General features: G+C 34.5%; 1 protein-coding gene across 2 annotated transcripts; it reads right to left on the reverse strand.

Moving 5' to 3' along the window:
- Positions 1-4,582: 4,582 nt before the first annotated feature.
- LOC114320683 (ubiquitin family protein) lies at positions 4,583-18,200 on the reverse strand. Of its 2 annotated transcripts, none has more exons than XM_028267752.2 (6): positions 17,785-18,200; positions 8,093-8,237; positions 6,654-6,768; positions 6,490-6,553; positions 5,587-5,749; positions 4,583-5,049 (listed from the first exon to the last, which is right to left on the reverse strand). In XM_028267752.2, the coding sequence occupies exons 1-6, from the start codon at positions 18,048-18,050 to the stop codon at positions 4,804-4,806; spliced, it is 999 nt and encodes a 332-aa protein (XP_028123553.1). In that variant the 5' UTR covers positions 18,051-18,200; the 3' UTR covers positions 4,583-4,803. The 2 variants fall into 2 exon arrangements, with proteins under 2 accessions (XP_028123553.1, XP_028123554.2); XM_028267753.2 differs by having other exon boundaries at positions 4,583-4,886; positions 17,785-18,161.
- Between the last annotated feature and the right edge of the window lie 1,317 nt (positions 18,201-19,517).

Below are 19,517 nucleotides of genomic sequence, written 5' to 3' on the forward strand. Positions count from 1 at the left end.
TTTTTATTTATTTATTTATTTTATTTTATATGATGCATTTGGTTTATAGGTTGTCAATTAGCCTATTAGGCTCTGTTGGCTATGAGATCGTGTCATTTCAGTATTTATGCATGCCCTTGAAGCTATGTTTGGATGTAAGGAAAATAATAGAGAAAAAAAAAAAGAAAAGAAGAGTTGAAAGAAGTTGAATTCCTTTCTTTTATTTGGTAGAAATAATTTTTGAGAAATGGAAGTTGGAGGTTGTGGCTCAGCATTGAACCTCTAGATTTAACATTCTTGTATCAAGCTAAAATTGTGAACAATTTGTTGGCTCAATATGTGGAGAGGAGGTACATTAGATTAACTTTGACTTGGGTTAAATTAACCTTGGGTTGATTTAGTGTAGATAGGTGTGACTATAAGTTTTTACGCTGACTAGCAATCATCTGCCCTCCCTTTTTCAGGCTTGGGATTGACTGTAAAAGATAAAAAAGGCAGAGTTGCCTTTAGTTGGTTATTTATTTATTTATTTGATTTTTGGGGGTGTTGTTTAAGAAATGTATAAAATTTTAGCACGAGCACATATTGTACTGTTTGTGGCAGCTTCTATGATTTTAGTGAATTTTAGGAATAGCTGTGTTTGGAACAATTTCCAAACGTTGATTTTACCCCCACGTTCCAATATGATGTTTGGATAGAGCTTTTGAATTAATTTTTCACAACTCTGCAGAAAACTCTGTGTGAGTGCGATTTTCAATTTTTTTTTTTTTAAATTTGGCCTAACCGGTCGTCTCACCGGACGTCCTACCAGTTGACCAGAGTAGTGTAATTTTTTTTTTTTTTTTGCAATTGACATTTTAATTTTCATATATTTGAAAAAAATATTTTCTGAATTTTTAAATTTTTTTATATGTTTTAATAGAATTTTGAGTTGTATGTTTGGTTATGAGTTGTAAGTTTTTGTATCAAATATCAAATGTCACAACAAAAATTCCTCACTCAATTCAAAACCTTTTTGAAAATTCTTTTCAAAACTCTTTTACCAAACAAAATTTTCACACTCAAATCATAATTTCAAAACTTCAAAATTCAAAATACAACTCTTACTCTTAAATCATAGTTAGAAAGCTTTACCAAGTGCAACCTTAAGCTTTTATGGTGTGAGAAATCATAATGAAGATAAAGTGCTTATGAAAAAATATTTATGAAACATATGTTTAATTTCTAGTTAAGAGAAAAATAATTAACCGTACGGGCATGATCTCAAGCAAACAAAACTTCAACAAACATTACAAGTAGAATGCCCGAGGCAGGCACTGTTTGGGAGCCTTGGGTAGTCATCTGGAGATGGCATGATACATTCATCACTATTGAAGGAAATTTTTCTTGGAAAAGCCCACCCTTCCCGGAAAGTGAAAATCCCCGGAATCTTTGTGTAATATAACCTCCGTGTGTACGTTTCTGTTGTTGCCTGATTGTAGAAACATGTCATTGTAGTACTGAATTCCATAGAACATCCCTGTAACATCTTAAAAAGAAAAAAAAGAGGTTGGATTAGAAAATCAAGGAACATGTTAGTCAGTCTTCACTAGACTTGAAACTTTCTTACTTCACCAATGAATTTGCTATAACATTTGTACTTTGTGTTTTTGATTTTGCATTGTGGAAAATGTCTTGACAATGAACTTAGCTGTTGATTGTGTTTTACATTGCATTTGATATAAAAATACTGTGCTAGGGTTATGATGAAAGAAAGCAAGCTAAGTGGCTTTAGAAATCAGAAAGCCATTCTTTATGTTGTGTGCACTGCACTATTGGCTGAGGAGCTGCATTGGGTTGTTGCAACAAAGAATGGAAATACTCAAAAGGTATTACACAAGTAAAAATATTACTACTTTAATACGAGTCAAAATAGGTTGTTCAAGTTGGTATTAGGACATAAAGAGTTTTAAAATGCTTTCAAATTTGACTTATTTAATTTCAAAGAACTTATCACAAACTGAGATTGTAATTTTATTTTTCATAACACATTTGACCTTGTTGCGTCAAAATTAACAATTTGATTAGTTTCAAAATATGTTCAAACTTAATAAGGCAATAATGAATTGATCTTGAGGAGAGCTTTATTTGTGTTACAGCTCTAGTCCTATCCTATTTCTTAGCATACAACTTGAAAGCTACGTTACACGAATTTTTCTAAATATGTAGCATTTCTGTTGAACGTTCAACAATTGAGTAAGCATATGATTTATTTGTCACACATATAGCTAGACATTCACCTAGCAACTACATTTAGCACTTCGAGTTAACTATACAACTATGCATAAAACACCCCAAATGAACCTCATGAATACAATTTTACCTTAATAAAAGAAGTATATTAAAAAACATGAATATTTTGTAACGTCCCTGTGTCGTTGGATGTGAAAATTAATGAAGAAGATATTTAAACGCGTACGTCTAAACCCAACACAACCGTACCCGATTTCATATAATATAGCTCAATACTACTTCAATGCATATGAAAAAAAGTAGCTGACAAAATGGGAACTTGACACCATGAATATGACGAAGAAGCATTGGGGATAAGAGAATTTATTTTACACATTTGAGACCAGGTTGTTCAACTTAGCCTCCAATCAGGTTGCTCCATATGCCGAAACAAATGGTAGTTTAAGATTTGGGATATGTTAGTTGCCATAAGTAATTTTATATCAAATTGATACTACAATTGAATTGATTTGTAAAATTAAGTAAAAAATTAAAAGAACAAAACAAACAGAATCAAGTGTCCATCAAACATGAAATTCTCAAAATACGTAATAACTAGATTTGAATAATCACTTGAATCTTAATTTCATATTTGGCTTGAAGCTGTAACACTAAATAGGGCACACAAGATATACACATGATGAAAGCTAGATTGACTAGCATGTGCCAACTACTCTCATATATATATATATATCAAAAATGTTTGGTAGCTCAAATTTGTGTGGTCCGAATAGTTTGAATGTGTCAAAATGGCATTGTTTTACTCCAACAACGACGTCGTTTTTGTCGTTTTGAGACATTCGAGTCATTCGGACCATGAAAATTCAAGTTACCAAGCATTATTGTATATATATATATATATATTTGCAAGAAAATTGCACAAATATGGAGGCGTATAATTTTGAGTTGCACCCCCTTATTTTTGAGTTACACTCCACCTCACAAAAAGTTACACCTCCTATATTTTGTTAATTTTTTTTTTTTTTTTTTTCCAAATTGTAATTTCCCTTTTTTTATATCTTTCCTTATTGGTGCACTCTTTCCCCTAATTCACCCAAAGAGAAAAAAGAGAAAATCAATGACCAGACTAGACCAATGAAAGTTGGGTTTATATTCTTTGAATTTCTTGGTGCGTAATTAAGATATTTATGGAGAATATCTACATAATTGTTGTAAAGAATGTGAGAAATTTTTAGAGTATGTTCTAGAAATCTCCCCACCATTAGATGGGTGATACATTATGCAATCCTGACCGTTCTTTGTAATTTGATGCCAATATAAAAAAATGGTCTCATTTGGCCACCACACTAATCATCCAAACTCTCGGCATCTTATTCACCAAAAAAATGATATGTACTGATAAAAAAAGATGTGTGTCAACTTGAGATTGTAATAATATTTTAAGGCTGAGCTTGGAATTTCATAAGAAGTTCCATGCAAAGCGATCCAATCATTTTTAGAGATTTTTTTTTAAGGATAAATAAGTGAGATCTATTGATATTAAATATATATATATATATAGTTTTTATATCATATTCATTTAAATTGTAAAAGTGTAGAATAATTTACTATAACAGTCCAAATAGGCCAAACAAAAAAATCACCTTGAATAATTTTTTTGTTGTTTTGGAAATTACCCAACTTGCCCAACAACAATGAAAACTAGACTCTCAAAATGATAGTCAAATAAATCTCGGAAAAGGATATCCATCCACTAGAAAAATATTCCCACCTCTTCTTTTGTAAATTGATGACAAGTTATTTTTCTTTCTATCAACTCGTAAGTAGTCAATTACGCCTTTATTTTTTAAGAACATAAGAACATGGGAGGGGCATTTCTTTCAAAGTAGTATTGTGTCTTTTTACAATTTTTTTTTCTTAAGGCTATGTTTGTTTAGTTGTAAAACATTTTACCAAGAAAAATATATTTTATATAAAAAATTTTACAAGAAAAAATAAAATTTTCACTCATTTTGTAATGTCGAGTTGAAGTTCCACAAAAAGTACAAATGAACATAACAAACGTAAAGAGCAACTAAACCCCTGAACCCGTAGGTTAGGTTTTATGCCATTACGCGGTGTAACGCGGCCAAACCCGTAGATTAGGTTCTATGCCATTACATGTTGAATTACGAATTTTTGTTTCGCAGGTCATCTTACTGCTAATATTGTAAAATGATTTACATGAAAATTATTTTATTGAGCCTTTGTGCTACCAAACACTAAAAAATACAAAAAAAAAAATATTTTTGTTAAAAATATTTTCCGACCAAACAAACAAACCTAAAAATAAAATGTTGAAGATAACAAATAAACAACAACACGAGAGTGCTTTATGAAATATGATTCATACTGGATACAAGATTTTCTCTATCATATTAAAAACAACAATGCAAATACAATTACAACTATAATTTAGCAATTCATGTTTTGACCAATTTGAATTTTTTTTTTTTTGTTTGTTTGTTAATATTACAAATTTCATTGATGTTGCAAGTCATAAGCATTATACAAACATTAATTCTTATAATTTCAAGAATCGAGCAAGGTTACTCATGCATGTCTGCGCCTCTTGAAATTGTCCTCATTATACGACTCCCAATATTTATGATCAAGGATGCTAATATCATCAAGTTCTGCAATGGCAAGCAAGTACTGGGTAAGCTTCACAAGCTCCTGATCACTATCTCGATTCGCATGGGCCTTCTTAAATGGCCTTATTGTTAACCCGTTCTGTGGGTTCATTACGAAATTTCTTCCAAGATCATCAAACATAATTGTGTTCTTGGAATTATAAAACTGCAAATGTATCAAGAAACCATGAATCAATCTAGTTATGGCCACACACACACACCAAAAAAAATAAGGGTTCAGCATGACAAGAAAAATTAAGATTATGAAAAATCAGCACTTCAACTTCTTACTATTAATTACACAACTTTTTCAAGTGCAACCACTTCAATTTTATTTGATCAGGTCCCAGTTTTAAAGACCTCAATTTGGAATCATTACTGACCCTTACGCAATCGGGTTTGGTCAAAATACAATTGGATTGATGGGTTGATGGGTTCGTATGATGATAAGGACACATGTCCACGTAATGGGCAAAAAAATCACGGACCAAGTGGAAATTAGGCTATTTAATGGTGGCATTGGTGTGATACTGAACAAAGATCCTCCAATAGTAAAGATAACCTTAGACTTGGAGAGCAAGATAGAGTTCTGTGTCTTTCCATGAATGACATAAAGATTCAATTTTCACATTCTAATCAAAAAAATCTTTGAAATAGAATGCATAAAATAAGCAACATATCAAGGCAAATAATAATCACAAACCTCTGGAAATTGAGCCCAAATTAAGCCTAGTGGTTTGCAGTTGTAGACTCCAGAATCCGACTTAACTGTGATCATTGCTAAATGATCTAGCAGAGCTGTAATTTTGTAGTTAGGATTGCTGAGGACCCCAAGTTGTCCCATTTTTAATTCAACCCACTTCATTCTGCAAAAGGAAAACAAATAAAAGGTAGAAAACACATTGAGAAATATTCATGAAGAATTCTAACAGACAATAAGAAAACATTTATTGACAGTTATTTCCAAAAAAAACAAGGGCAAACTTTACTTTACCTTCTGTGGTTTGAGTCATGTGCAATTTATCCCCCCTACCATCTAGAAATGACCACATAATCCTCATGTGGTTTGTGAACTGAAGTGCACCGTTCAACATTCCGTCCAACTTAATGGCAAATGTGAAACATGTGGCAGACATAAAGGGGTTATATTCTCATTTTCAAATTTTAAGGTAACAAATCGCACATGGAATAAAGCACAGAGGGTTAAGGTGTACTTTCCCTTCCAAACAAATGACGAAAATATCCGTAATTCACTTTTAAATTACTTATATACAGGGATAATTTAGTCTTTTTTATTATATTGTTGACGGGCCTAACAGTACATTTCAGTTCACAAATCACGTTAGAGTTATGTGGTCATTTCCAAACGTTATGGGGATAAACCGCACATGATTCAAACCACAAGGGTAAAGTGCCCTAAAAACAATAAGCCCATAGATTCTAAAGGCTCTTATGATAAAAATTCCATAGACAATTTTTTTTAATCATAAAAAGTGGATTGAAGTTGCAGAGCACCAATCATTTTAACCAAAGCTGACGGACACATGCTCTTCCTATGATATCTTTGGCAGTTAAAATAAGAAAGTAAGAACAGAAGAAAACAGACCCGGTAGCAGACCAGATAATTATATCATACTCTGCATAAGCTGCTGTGAGGAACTCATGCAGATCTACACACAAAATATTTAATTTCAGGTATCAGCAGAAAGAAGAAAAAAAATTGAAAAAAAGGTTTATGATTTCCTTGAAACAAACTAGTAAACTACTTACAAGGCCGCATAAGTTCAAGCGGGTTCTCCGCTGTAGACCGGTGATCAAATAGGGTATAATCGATATCCAAAACCAGCAGCTTTTTCCCTTTACGGCATGGATTCCGGAGTGCAATCTACAATTAAACACCCAACCCAAAAAACATCAAATATCAAACCACAGCAAGAATTTGACAATCAGTTCCAAAGTACTGTAGACAATTAGGACAATTGCAACTGTTACATAGTATATACTTAATGATATAGGATAGCTTTGAATGCTTAAAGTATGGAAGCCTTATGAGTGGTTTTATGTTGGGAAAAAAATATAGAACTTTTGTATCTAGGTTTGAATAACAGAAAAAGGGAGCAGCGTTCATACACGAAGAAGTAGAATAAACTTGATTTCCAAACTTTTAGCTTGCATGATTTTCTGAGAAATTGAGGTTAAAGGCCTAGACTAGACAAAAACCAAATTTTGAATTAAATAAAAAATCCCAGGGTAAGAAAAAAGGTTAGGGTTCATTACATCTCAATATGAACGAGTTTGAGGGCTGAATTTAAGCTGTTCAGGGGCAGTGACTAGTAACCCGAGAACAGTAACTTTGCTTTTCCGTGCAGGCTTTTGAATGTTAGGATTTAAGTCGTATGTTGGGATTGATTGGGATGGCTAAGGGATTATCTTAGGGCCAAAAAAAGGACCTTTTAAGATCTTGTTCATAATATGGAGTGTTAAAAATCACCAAAAAGAAAGAACAGAGGACGAGGAGAAAACTAATCGTTTACCCTCACATGGGTTAAACATGTCTCAAACAAATCACAAACACAAATTCAACAAACTCAATCTTATTCCATAAAGAAAATTACATAGATTTATATAGACTAGTGTCTAATCTTACTCCAACTACAACTAGGACTTTAAAATAGGAAATCTTGACCTGTATTGTGACTCAAAGCCTTCACTTTAGGCCCCCAAGGCCTAATATACTTATTTGGCAACGCAATATATGTGACATAAAGCATTATTTCCAGAGATAATTTGAATTGAAAATGCAAATAAAAATTGAAGCGGAAAAAAACAATGCTCTGCCATTTAAGAACAACCATATGCTGTCAAATTGGAAATATCCAAAATAACTTAAAATCTATAAAGTAACGAGTATTTAATAAACCTTGTCATTTAAACGTGTATTTAATCTATTAGGGAATAATTAACGAGTATTTAATTTAAAAATTAGGAAGCATGAACCTAACACAAATGAATAATAAACCTCGTCATTTAAACAAGGGAAATGTGGAGATTCTACAGTGGAACAATAAATTTTTAGGCCTGAGATATCATCAACAATGAATAAAAATTCTTCAAATCTCTCAAATAAATAAAGCTGTAAAAGCCTCTATATTTTGTATCAATGAAACAATCGATTTGCTTGTTTTCCAAATGAGAATGGGATTACTGACCTTGTATTGATCTATTCGTCTTCTCAATTTCTGCCTATTGGCTTCGTTATCTTTAATGTCAACAACTTCATCATGCCCCAGATCAAAATCATCAATGATCTCCGAAGAGTCCACTTCATCCACAAGTATTTCGTCTTCAACAGTGCTGCAGTTTATTTCAATTTGAAATAAAAATACATAAACCACATAAAGAGATCACATGTTCCTAGGCCACCCTCGCTCAGAAGCGGAAACACTAAAAAGTGTGTGTGTGTATGCAACCGTGCCAGGAGTGCAGACCAAGTGTGAAATTTTGCACCTTGGTGCTCCATCCAACTCCTAACAGGCTTTGTATGCAATTTAGGAAAAAACTGTTAGTTCTTTCTTTGGCTCAATGAATTAAGCTATTTCCTAGGCGCAGTGAAGTAAAAGAAGCGTAGAGCTCAAACATGAATAAAAGTGTTGCAAAATGAAGTAATTGAGATTACCAATAGTCAAACGTGACACACAGAGCAAACAAATTGGAATGGAAAGAAAATTGGAATAGAAATAACAAGCTAGAACTAAGTGTAGACAAGCTAAGTTGAGAATTAAAATCAAAAGAGTTTTGATATGTTGGTGGTAGGTTTGGGCAAGCATCCATTTGACCTGTCAAAACCGAATGGCCCAAACTGATCTGCCACAAAATGGGCAGTTACGGTGGTCTGAGCGGACAGATGCGAATTGATTTTTCCCAATCCCACCTATATTCGGATGGATGGTGGATGAAAGGCCATCCGATCCGCGAGCACCCATTGTTTGGTAGACGTGTGGTGACAAACTTTTACTCAAGAATTTGAATGGCGATGCATTTATAATTTTGCCTTTTCATTTATTTTAAAACATGACAATTTGTTTATTATTATTTTTGTTAGCATTTTAAAAATGATGCTATGCTTTATGCTTTGTGTGTTAAAAAATTGCATTTTATTAAGGGAGGCTTACGTATAAGTCCTAATAAGCGAATTTATTGTCTAATAGATTCTATAATAATTAATGACATTTTCCATCAAACACTATTACAAAAGTCACTAATTGTTAATTTTTAGCGATAGTTTGAAAATTGTCATAAAAAAAGTCACTAATTTTATTAAGGGAGGCTTACGTATAAGTCCTAATAAGCGAATTTATTGTCTAATAGATTCTATAATAATTAATGACATTTTCCATCAAACACTATTACAAAAGTCACTAATTGTTAATTTTTAGCGATAGTTTGAAAATTGTCATAAAAAAAGTCACTAATTTTCAACTTTTAGTGACAGTTTGAAAAATTTGTCACATAAAATATCACTAATTGTAAGTTTTAGCTACAATTTATAAAAAACATGACCAAAAAAATCATTAATTGTTAATTTTTAGCGACATGCAAAAAATCGTTACAAAAAATTATTTTTAGTAACGATTTTACTAGGACTTATTTTCAATAGGATTTCATGGGACTTAAGTCTAACTATTAGGACCTATTGGTAGTTTATCCTTTTATTAACTAATAATTATAACTATTTATGAAAGTTGAAAGTTGAAAGTTGAAAACTTTATTTTCATTACAAAAAATGAAGAAACAAAAATATTGTACTCAAATAGGACTCCAAACAATAAAGAACTACTATAAAATAGTCTGAAAAAAGGTGCAAAATTGTAAATTCCAAACTGCTAAATCGATCATCATCCACTTGCCAACTCACACGATCCATGTCCACTAACTAAGCAGATGGATGAGGATTTATTTTTCTCAATCCGCCTAAGTTCGGATGGATGACGGATGGGAGGCCACCCGGTCGAACTCAATGGTGCGGAACCCCTCCAAAGTCTTCACATTGGCTATTTATAAAGCTTCGGCATGGCGGTTGCAACCATGTTTCTTCATGAGCAGCACCCCTCCCATGTCTCCATGCCCCACATTTAGGGCTTCATCGCCCTCTAAAGTTTTTTTCTTCCATTGTCAAGTGCCACATGTCCCACTATTTTGTTTCATCTACTCCACTATGTTGCTGGTTTAACAAGAAGCCCACAGGGTTATGCAAGACAACACGGACATGCTAATACATAAATTTTCAAAAACTATAGGACATGAATAGTGAGGTACACACAAAATACATGGTTTTATATATTTACTATACTATATATCATATATATGAATATTTCATTAAAAAATAATAAAAAATATAACATAATACTAATTTCTGAAGTCTAAAGAAAAAAGGGTTAATAGGTATATATCTAAATAACTTTTATTATTGTATCCTCTTAAGTTATTTTGTTCAAACTTGTAATATGCTTCAGGTGTGCATAAGCATGGACATATGTTATTTGAAGCATGAAAAAATTTTAAAAAATAATATGACGTATTTGAATGTGTGTCCAACACAGGTTGGGAAGTGTCTTTTGAGTGTCGATGTTGGACATGGACTTGCACCTTCTTAGAAGTATCTTTGCTTCTTAGATCATGACCAGTTGATTATGTATCTTGTAGCCACATGCTCCACATCAAGACCCATGTTCTCTTTTATGACTCCTATCCGTGACACATGTCCCATGCATAACTAACTCGTTGATCTTGTGAACTTTTCTCCCAACAAGAAGATAAATTAATCTTTTAGTATACATATAAAAAGCTTCCCTAATTTCCAAGGCCAAACATTTGTTGCTCACTCCAGCACCCTACACGTATCCACCATGCAAACATAAACAACTTTTTTCATAGAAACATGGCCACATCTCTTTAGTTGCCACTCTAGGGTATAAAGAACTGCTTATCAATTGGCCTGATGGATGCACATCTAATAGCTAATTTTTACAAGACACAACAAACTTTCTTAAACACAAGCTATGTATACACACCTCCAAGTATATCTTTAAACCTTCAACCAAAAGCAACAACAACATGCATGCCATGGATGTCCATCCAAAAGGTACAAGTGTTTGCAATGTCCCTTTGAATTAAAGAAAATTGAACATCTTGTCCTTCACATATGCATTAGCTTTCTGATTTTTAAGCAAGTGAATAAATAAAATTGTGAAGTGTTGTTGAATCAACTCAGACATGAACCATACCAGCTTGATATCCCTGAGTAGTAAGTACATAACCATACTCGGAGGAGGAGAGTACTGAACATTAACTAAATGCTCAATTGCCCCCAAATCTGCAATGAGTCACGGGGTCTAGTTTCTCTTATTAAAGTATGGTTCCACCTTTTTCTTTTTTCCTTTTTGGATTGGCAACATAAAGTAATTTATTTAAGCAAAAAGGAAATACGAAAAGAGGACACGCAGTCCTTTACAATGTGAACCTCCATCTTGTTAACTAAAACAAGATAACAACTATACATCACAAATTGCTCTCCAATCCCTAGAAATAAAATAAAAAAAGAAAGAGTGGAACACCTTTAAAGTTTGGATACAAAAATACACCTAAAATGACACCAAACGACACTTTGTCCCGTAATGAATCCACCTCCTCAAACTTGTCCTCAAATATCCTTCCACTTTCCAACTAAATGCCCCAAAGATTGTGAAGACAATGTACATCCACAGCACTTTTGCTCTTTTCTTGTTACCAAATCCCGGAAAATCAATTAGAAGCATATGAGCACAAGCCCTAGGGCTCACCCAATGAGATTCGGCCAAAATAAATAACCACTACAACAGATTCAAAGCCACGGGGAAATGCAAGAAAGGATGGTTCAAAGATTCCACACTCCTCCTACACATGATGCACCATTGAAGACAGATATAGAGATTAGGCCTCCTAACTTGAAAGGACCACATAAAAATCTTCACTTTGAGGGGCACAAACGCTTCCAAATTCTTTTTTTAAAAGGAAAAGAAAGAAATTAGGTTCATCAATGATTTTCTCAACCAAAAAAAAAAAAAAAAAAAGGCTTGCATGAAAAGGTACCAGATGAGTGAATGAACCAAACTCTTATATCACACATGTTTGGAGACAAAGATCACCATCAAGCAAAGACAACAAAGAAGCCCATTCAAGATTTCGCCCAAGTTAAGAACCCTAATAAAGTCTAAATTCCAAGAAATCAATGCCACACTAGAAGAGGCTAAAGAAGCAATGGAAGCAAAATGAGACATGGCCACCCCGCACAACCTCGGGAATGACATTCAAAAGAAGTGAACAAACTAATAGGCCTAAAGTCTCTAATTTTCAATGAATTTTCCTTCTTAGGAATCAACAAATAAATAATGCATTTGTACACAAATTCACTATTCCCTTCTCATGAAATTCCTCAAAAAAACTCTCTCACATCTCAACAATTTTGAAAGACCGCCATGGAGAAGCCATTCCTTCCAAGAGCTTTGTCTTCCACAATAAAAAAAGCCTCTCTGATCTCCACCTCATCAAATAGTGCCTCTAACCATCTTGCATCAGAATCAATAGGCCATCAATCTCTAGCCCTTCAATCCCCCCATTTGAGTAAAGATTTGAATAATAATTGAAAATCTCTTCAACAATTTGATCCTTATTCACAACCATTCCTTGACTCACCTCTAGTCTATTAATGAACTTCTTTTCTTTTTCCCTTTAGCCACCATATGAAATAACTTGGAATTGATATCCCCTTCCTTGGCCCATCTTATTTTGGCCTTTTGCGCCCAAAAAATTTGTTCCTTAAAAACCATCTCTTCAAACTTTTCTTTCAACTCAATCCTTTCTTTTCTCAAATATCCACCCAAACCATGCCTCGCTTCAATGTCATCCATCTCCTCAATTATTCAGATAATCTTTTCTTTTTCTCAGTTAGATCACCAAAAACCTCTTTATTCCACACCTTTAATTTTTCTTTAATCATTTGCAATTTTTCCATGAACCTAAAACCCTCACACCCCTAGCACCTACGACTGTTCCGCCAAATTTCAAAATTATTCTTGAACGAATGATGCTCTAACCACGTATTTTCAAACTTGAAAGGATATGGTTCCCATTTGAACGGACAACTCTCAATCACTATTGGACAATGATAAAAAATAGTCTTGGAAGCACCTCCTGTCTTATGCCTGGGAAACCTATAAAAAAACAAGAAGCAATCTAACCTACTACATACAGACTGCCATTTCCTAAAGATTTGACCAAGTGAATCTAGGAGCATTAAGCAAAGGAGGATCAACCAAACTACACTCTAATGAAAGGATCAAAATCCCTCTAGTTACAAAAATCCCATTTAAGTTTTTTTGAAAGAAATCTAAACACCAGTTGGGAGAGCACAATCCATATAAGCCAATGAGCTCTATCCAACATTCCTTTCTCCTTCCAGAATTGTTAGGACCATATATCCCAGTTAACCACCGTTCCCTATTGTCAACATTTCCAAATCTAATTGATAATGAATATTTATATTCCCCCAATAGAACCTCACACTCTATGACAACTCTCTCATCCCATAAAATCGATATACCTTATGATATACCATACGAAGGAAAAATAGCCCATTTCCTCAACCTAGACCCTCAAATGCTTTTAATAAAAGCGTATCACACTCCTCAATTTTGACTCTTGAAACATAACAATATCTGGTTGTTGCACTCTCAAGAAATCCTTTATCACCCCCCTCTTTTTCTTAGACCGCAGTCCTCTAACATTCTAGCTTATAATCCCTAACTTCCTTTTGATGTCCCTCATAGTTGATACCACTTGCTAAACTTTTTTAACTTTACTACCAATATGTTTCTAATACCCTTTCCCCTGGTTGCCAATCCCTTCCCATTGCTTGTCTTACCATTCCCTCTCACTCTCACCAAAGCCAATGCTATTGTCTTAAGCAAATGCTTGAAATGCAGCACACCCTCATCCTCCAAGGTAAAAGACACATATTTACACATCTCTCTCAGCCACCTATCTATGTCATCATCACGCTCTCTATAAACACTACTTCCTTCAATTCTATGGATATTAGAAACTCCTTGAGAGTTATCATTCACCTGGCCCACCATATTAATATCAAAGCACCACGTTGAAAGTCACTAAATGGTTCACTTTCTGTTGGTAGTCGAAACGCTAATCCCTCATTAAAATCCACTCTCCCATGTTGTGGACTAGAACAACAAATAACAAAACTGACAACAAACATAGCAGGAACCTGAAACCCATCCCCATAATTATAAAATTTTGAAAAACAGTTTGCATGCCTCAAAATTGAAGAACCATTAATTGTTCTTGGTACCTTGCTCAAAGGAATTCACTACCTTCTTAGAATAAACTAAATCCAATGCCTTCTCGCAGACTTTGTCCTCTGTGAATCCCTCATAAGCTAATGAGATCGAATCCTCGACTTGAAACAGAACATTAAGGTCATGCTCAAAATCCTCAACCTCCTCTTTAATCCTTTATGAGGAGGAGAAGTAACAACAATGGATGCAAAATAATTCCAAAATGACCTCTCTAGTGCACCTTTATTTTTAAGTTTCTTCTTTTCTCCCATCTTTAATCCTTGCTTAAGGGTTCCAACCCAAATTTGGTACTCTAACTTGTCTCAATGTTCTTCCACTAAATCCATCAAATTTTATAGTTAGATGGTTCTTTTTTTACCTTCTTGGGTGGATTCTAATTGCAATTTTTTTATAATGAACCACCTATGTAAATAAATCTTAAGAATAACATGGTTCCACAATGTAGCCATAATTCAATTTACAGCTTCAAAACCATAATGATGTTGTGCTTTAACCTATGAAACAAGGACATGTGATGTTAGATATTGGATACCCAACAATGTGAGCCAATTTGCTTCAATGGGTTGTTAGAAAACTCACATCTCTTGTACTAACTACTTTAAGAGGCCATGCTTGATTGGAGATTTGGTAAAGGGGATTGGATTAGTAATCCGTGCACCCCACCTCGATTATGTTTGTTTGTAGAAAAATGGCATGAGATTAGCAATACCCCCAATGGTAGCATTCCCATGGGGGGTTGGGATTGCTAATCCAATCCTATGAGTTGGAAAAATTCTATTTCCACATACCTACTTACCTCAGTACACACACTCAATGAAACATTATTCTAATGACAATTATACCATAAAATAAAATGACTATAATGGATATCAAAACACACTCTTAATATTGTATTCAAATTTTTCTCTATACACATCTTTTTTAAACAAAAAAATAGAAAAATCTCATTGCACATTTTTTAAGTAAAAAAATAAAAATAAAAATAAAATTAAACCCTAATTTATTCATTATTTCTCACTTGCTCACAAAAACAATACTCTCAAAACTCAAAACTCAATACTCACTTGCTATAGCTGCTATTTACAAGGGCGTGAATTATGGGTCTAATGGCAATGTACCTAAGAACAATTTCAAGAACCATGGTGATGGTGGTAATGCTGCCATTGATGAGTTCATGAATTACAAAGAGAAATTGAATGTTGGTGACGATTCATTTCAATTGTACGTGAAGAATTCGAATTCAGGGACTGTGAAATTTAAGAGCTACGGACAATTGCTCAATGAAGGCACAGACAAGTTCAATGGGTATGGAAAAGGCGGGTCGGGTCAAGAAATTGGGTTCGAAACTTACGGAGTCAACAATACATTCACAAATTATGATAAGAAAAAGGGTGTCTTGTTTGCTAGATATCTCAATGAGAGCTTTGCTAGATCTTCAATGGCGAGCAGTGCCAAATTCATAAATAGATGGGTGGAGCTGGGTAAATTTTTCAGGTGTGTGGAATAGGAAATCGAAATGGGTAAAGGTGTGTGGAATAAGGGTTTAGGTAGTGTGTGCACAAGGATATGAGTTAGGGTATAATTGGAACATTAAGGCCTCGTTTGGCAAGTTAACTTTTTAGCCAAAAAGTCAAAAAGTTACTAAAAAGGCCAAAAAGCCTATAACTCATACCAAAAAGTCAAAAATTTCATTTTCTCTCTACTTTTTGCATATCTTTTCGTAAAAAATCAAAAAGTCACCCCAAGCATACTAGTTTTTTTTACCTCATATTTTAGCAAAAAAGTAAAAAAGTTACTAAAATAGCCTGTTCCCAAACGAGGCCTAAGTGTATGGAATGAGAATAATAATTAATAGCCAAATTAATAAGTGTGTGCACTAAGAAATGATGTGCACTGAGATAAGTAAGAGTGTGAAAATATAATTTCTCCATGAAATGGTGGTTAAAAGACAACTTTGCAGCCCACTTTACAAAACCAACCAACTTTTTTTTTTTGATAAATAAAAACCAACCAACTTATTGCGTATGAGAGAAGGGTTTTTACTTAATTTTGTAGATTTAATCTCAACTAATACCACCACACTAGTAGTATAGAAACAAACTAGGGCTATTCAAAGACTTGCCTAACTCAAACGAACCAATCCGAATTGACACTATCAGAGATGGTCGGCTTCGTGAAACCTAGCAGTTGGCCATGATTTACAAAATTTTAAAAAAATTCAACCAATGGCAGGTCAAGGATTTTGGAGGAAAAATTACATATAAACCAAACCAACATATAAGGAAGTAAAACATCTAATTATTTTATTGGCAGAGAAAATTACATCTTATAACATTTACACATGGCTTTGTTCGGTTGGTGGACTAGACTAGTTTTTATCAACATTCAATATCAATTTTTCTCTCTACCTTATCACTTTAAAAACTGGCTTTTCAGAGACCACTCTCTATCTTATCACCACTTTTTCTCTCTCCTCATAACTCTCTATCTCAATTTACGAAACAGATTTCTCTTATCACCACTCTCTCTCATGTTTCTCCATTTCTCTCTCTATTTCAAACTAAAGATTTTTCTCTCATAATTCTATCTCAATTTACGGGACAGATTTCTCTCTAACTTATCACCACACTCTCTCATCATAACTCTCTCTCTCTCTCTCTCTCTCTCTCAAACTAAAGATTCCAAGCCCCATTTGAGGATTCTTCTGCCCCATGTTTGTTGATTTCCATTTGATGATTCTTCCGCCCCATGTTTGCAAATTTCCATTTGGCGATTCTTCTGCCATGCTCTATGTTTGCCGATTTCCATTTGATGATTCTTCTATCGTGCTCCATGTCTTTCAATTTCCACTTGACGATTCTCCTACCGCCGTCTATTTCTGGTCTCCCTAAGAATTAGTCTTAACTTTCTTTCTTTAATGTTCGATTGCATTTTTTTTTTATCACCCCCCCCCCCCCCTCTCCAATCTCCATCCCCAAAATTCCCCTTTTCCAGCTTCAATTTGTGGCATCTCTCTCTCTCTCTCTCATCTGGAAGTTACTTTTTTTTCTCTATTTGTTTGTGTGGACACCAACCTATACCGACCGTGAAGCTGAATGATTTCCTACAGATGGTTTTGATCAGAAGGTTGGTCGACTTCGGTTGTAGAGATGGTCAGCCTGATCTGATCGGTTCGGATGACAAGTTAAGGTCAAACTCAACCTGGACCGACCCATGAACATCCCTAAAACAAACATACTCATACTTCCCTAATTTGGCAAACAAACATATATATGGCCTCTACGTCCTGAGTTCAGTGAATTATTCTACTGTCAACAGCAATCACCAAATGCATCACAATCTTTCCTCTCACAACAATCACCAATTAAAATCATCACAACCATATTCAACTAATCAAACAAAAACACAAATAAAATGCGAAAGACAAACACAACAAAATCAACCCCAACTATGAAATACATATATAACAATTTCAGAGTGAGGAAACGAACCCTATCATGGTCATCTTGAGAGAAGATTTGAGGGGGAGCTGAGAGAGTAAGACGGAGTCATCGGCGAGCTTGGATCCGATTTTAGGGTAGAGAAGCTTCTGGCGTTTGGGGAGCACATTCGTGACTTGGCAAATGCTTCGCTTGAGCTCTCCGATGGTGTCGTCGCCGCAGAGCCTGACGGTGTACTCCTTGCCACTCCATTTCACCGTCAGCGTCAGCTCCTCCACCGACGGCTCCACCGCCGACGACGACGCACCAGCCGCCATTGCAAAGGGATCGGTCCTAGCGGACTACGCTCTCAATCTTGTCTCGGTCCACTATTTTTATATGTTAACCTAAGTTTTACATTTGAATAATTACTTTCTATAGTTTAATTCAAGTCGCGTCTGTTTCCTACTAACCAATCACCTGACATCGGCCTTCTTGGTACAGTTTTTTTCAACTTATTTTAGTTTTTAATTTAATTTAAGTTATTTTGTTGCGTTTGTTTTAACTTAACAATGCAGTTTATAATTTTTTGTAAGTTAAAAATCAGCTTATTCTTTGAGTGGGGTAGGAGAAGCTTAATTTATAAGTCAAAAATCAGCTTATATTCATAGTTATAAGCTATAAGCGGTTAAGGCATAAGCTATAAACATTTTCCCACAGCTCTACCAAACAGGACCTTCGTTTGGTATTGACTGTCTTGAAGCGATCCGTTTAATTAAAAAGTTAAAAAATTATTAAAATAATTAAAAAGTTAATAATTTTTACAAAAAAGTCAAAAAAAAAAATTTCTCTATTTTTTACACGTCTTTTTGTAAAAAATTAAAAAATCATCCCAACCACACTAGTTTTTTTTAACTCATATTTTAGCCAAATAACCAAAAAGTTACTAAATTAACATGTTCTCAAACGAAGCCTAATTGATTTTTTGTATTGAAAGACTTTTTTTAGTTTGACTTTTTTAGTTTCATTTGGTTTTATTTTTTTGACTTGAGTAATGTGAGAGATTTCAAAAATTCTTTTAAAATTGTCACGACCCAAACCCGGCCCTATGGGTTTAGCACCGTAACCGGCCAGTAATCCGAGATTACCGAAGGCCTACAAAACAGTAGTACAGTAAAACAGAGTTCAGGGCCTGGCGGAAGCCAATACAGTAAAGAAACAATGCCCAATGAGCTGTGACAGTCTGAATGCAAAAAGACTTTTCATACATTCATACGTAAACAGTACAGAACAGTATGCACATTATTTACAATCATTCAGACTAGGGACTCAATCCCTGCATAACAGTACAGTAAATATTCAGTCTATACAGAACAGTAAGACGGTACAGAAGGGGAAATTCTAAAACACCCCTAAGCCTTAACATGATAGGCTCGGAACCTCGCAGTGAGGCACATAGGCTGGCTTGACAAAACTGGAGTAACCCTGACGCCCCTAGCCGCGGTCTGGTGCCTGTACACCTACATATATATATGAGCAGTGAGCTAAAGCCCAGTGAATAACATAAAGCGTAAAGAGGTTAAGAATGAATGTCCTTACAGTATGAAAGCAGTTCATTTAAACAGTATTTTAGTCTTTCAGTCAGTACAGTCATATGTGGTACACCCATCAGCATAACAGTACAGTAAGCAGTAGGTCTTAAAAGACCGAACAGTAATGATGGCCATCAGTCAGTAAACAGTAGTGGTTCCAACAAGGGAACCGACAGAGAATTCTGTCACAGTAACAGTAAACAGTAGGTGCTA

This window comes from Camellia sinensis, chromosome 2 (genome assembly GCF_055761805.1).
Source record: "Camellia sinensis isolate YWXY chromosome 2, ASM5576180v1, whole genome shotgun sequence".
Lineage (NCBI taxonomy): Eukaryota > Viridiplantae > Streptophyta > Magnoliopsida > Ericales > Theaceae > Camellia > Camellia sinensis.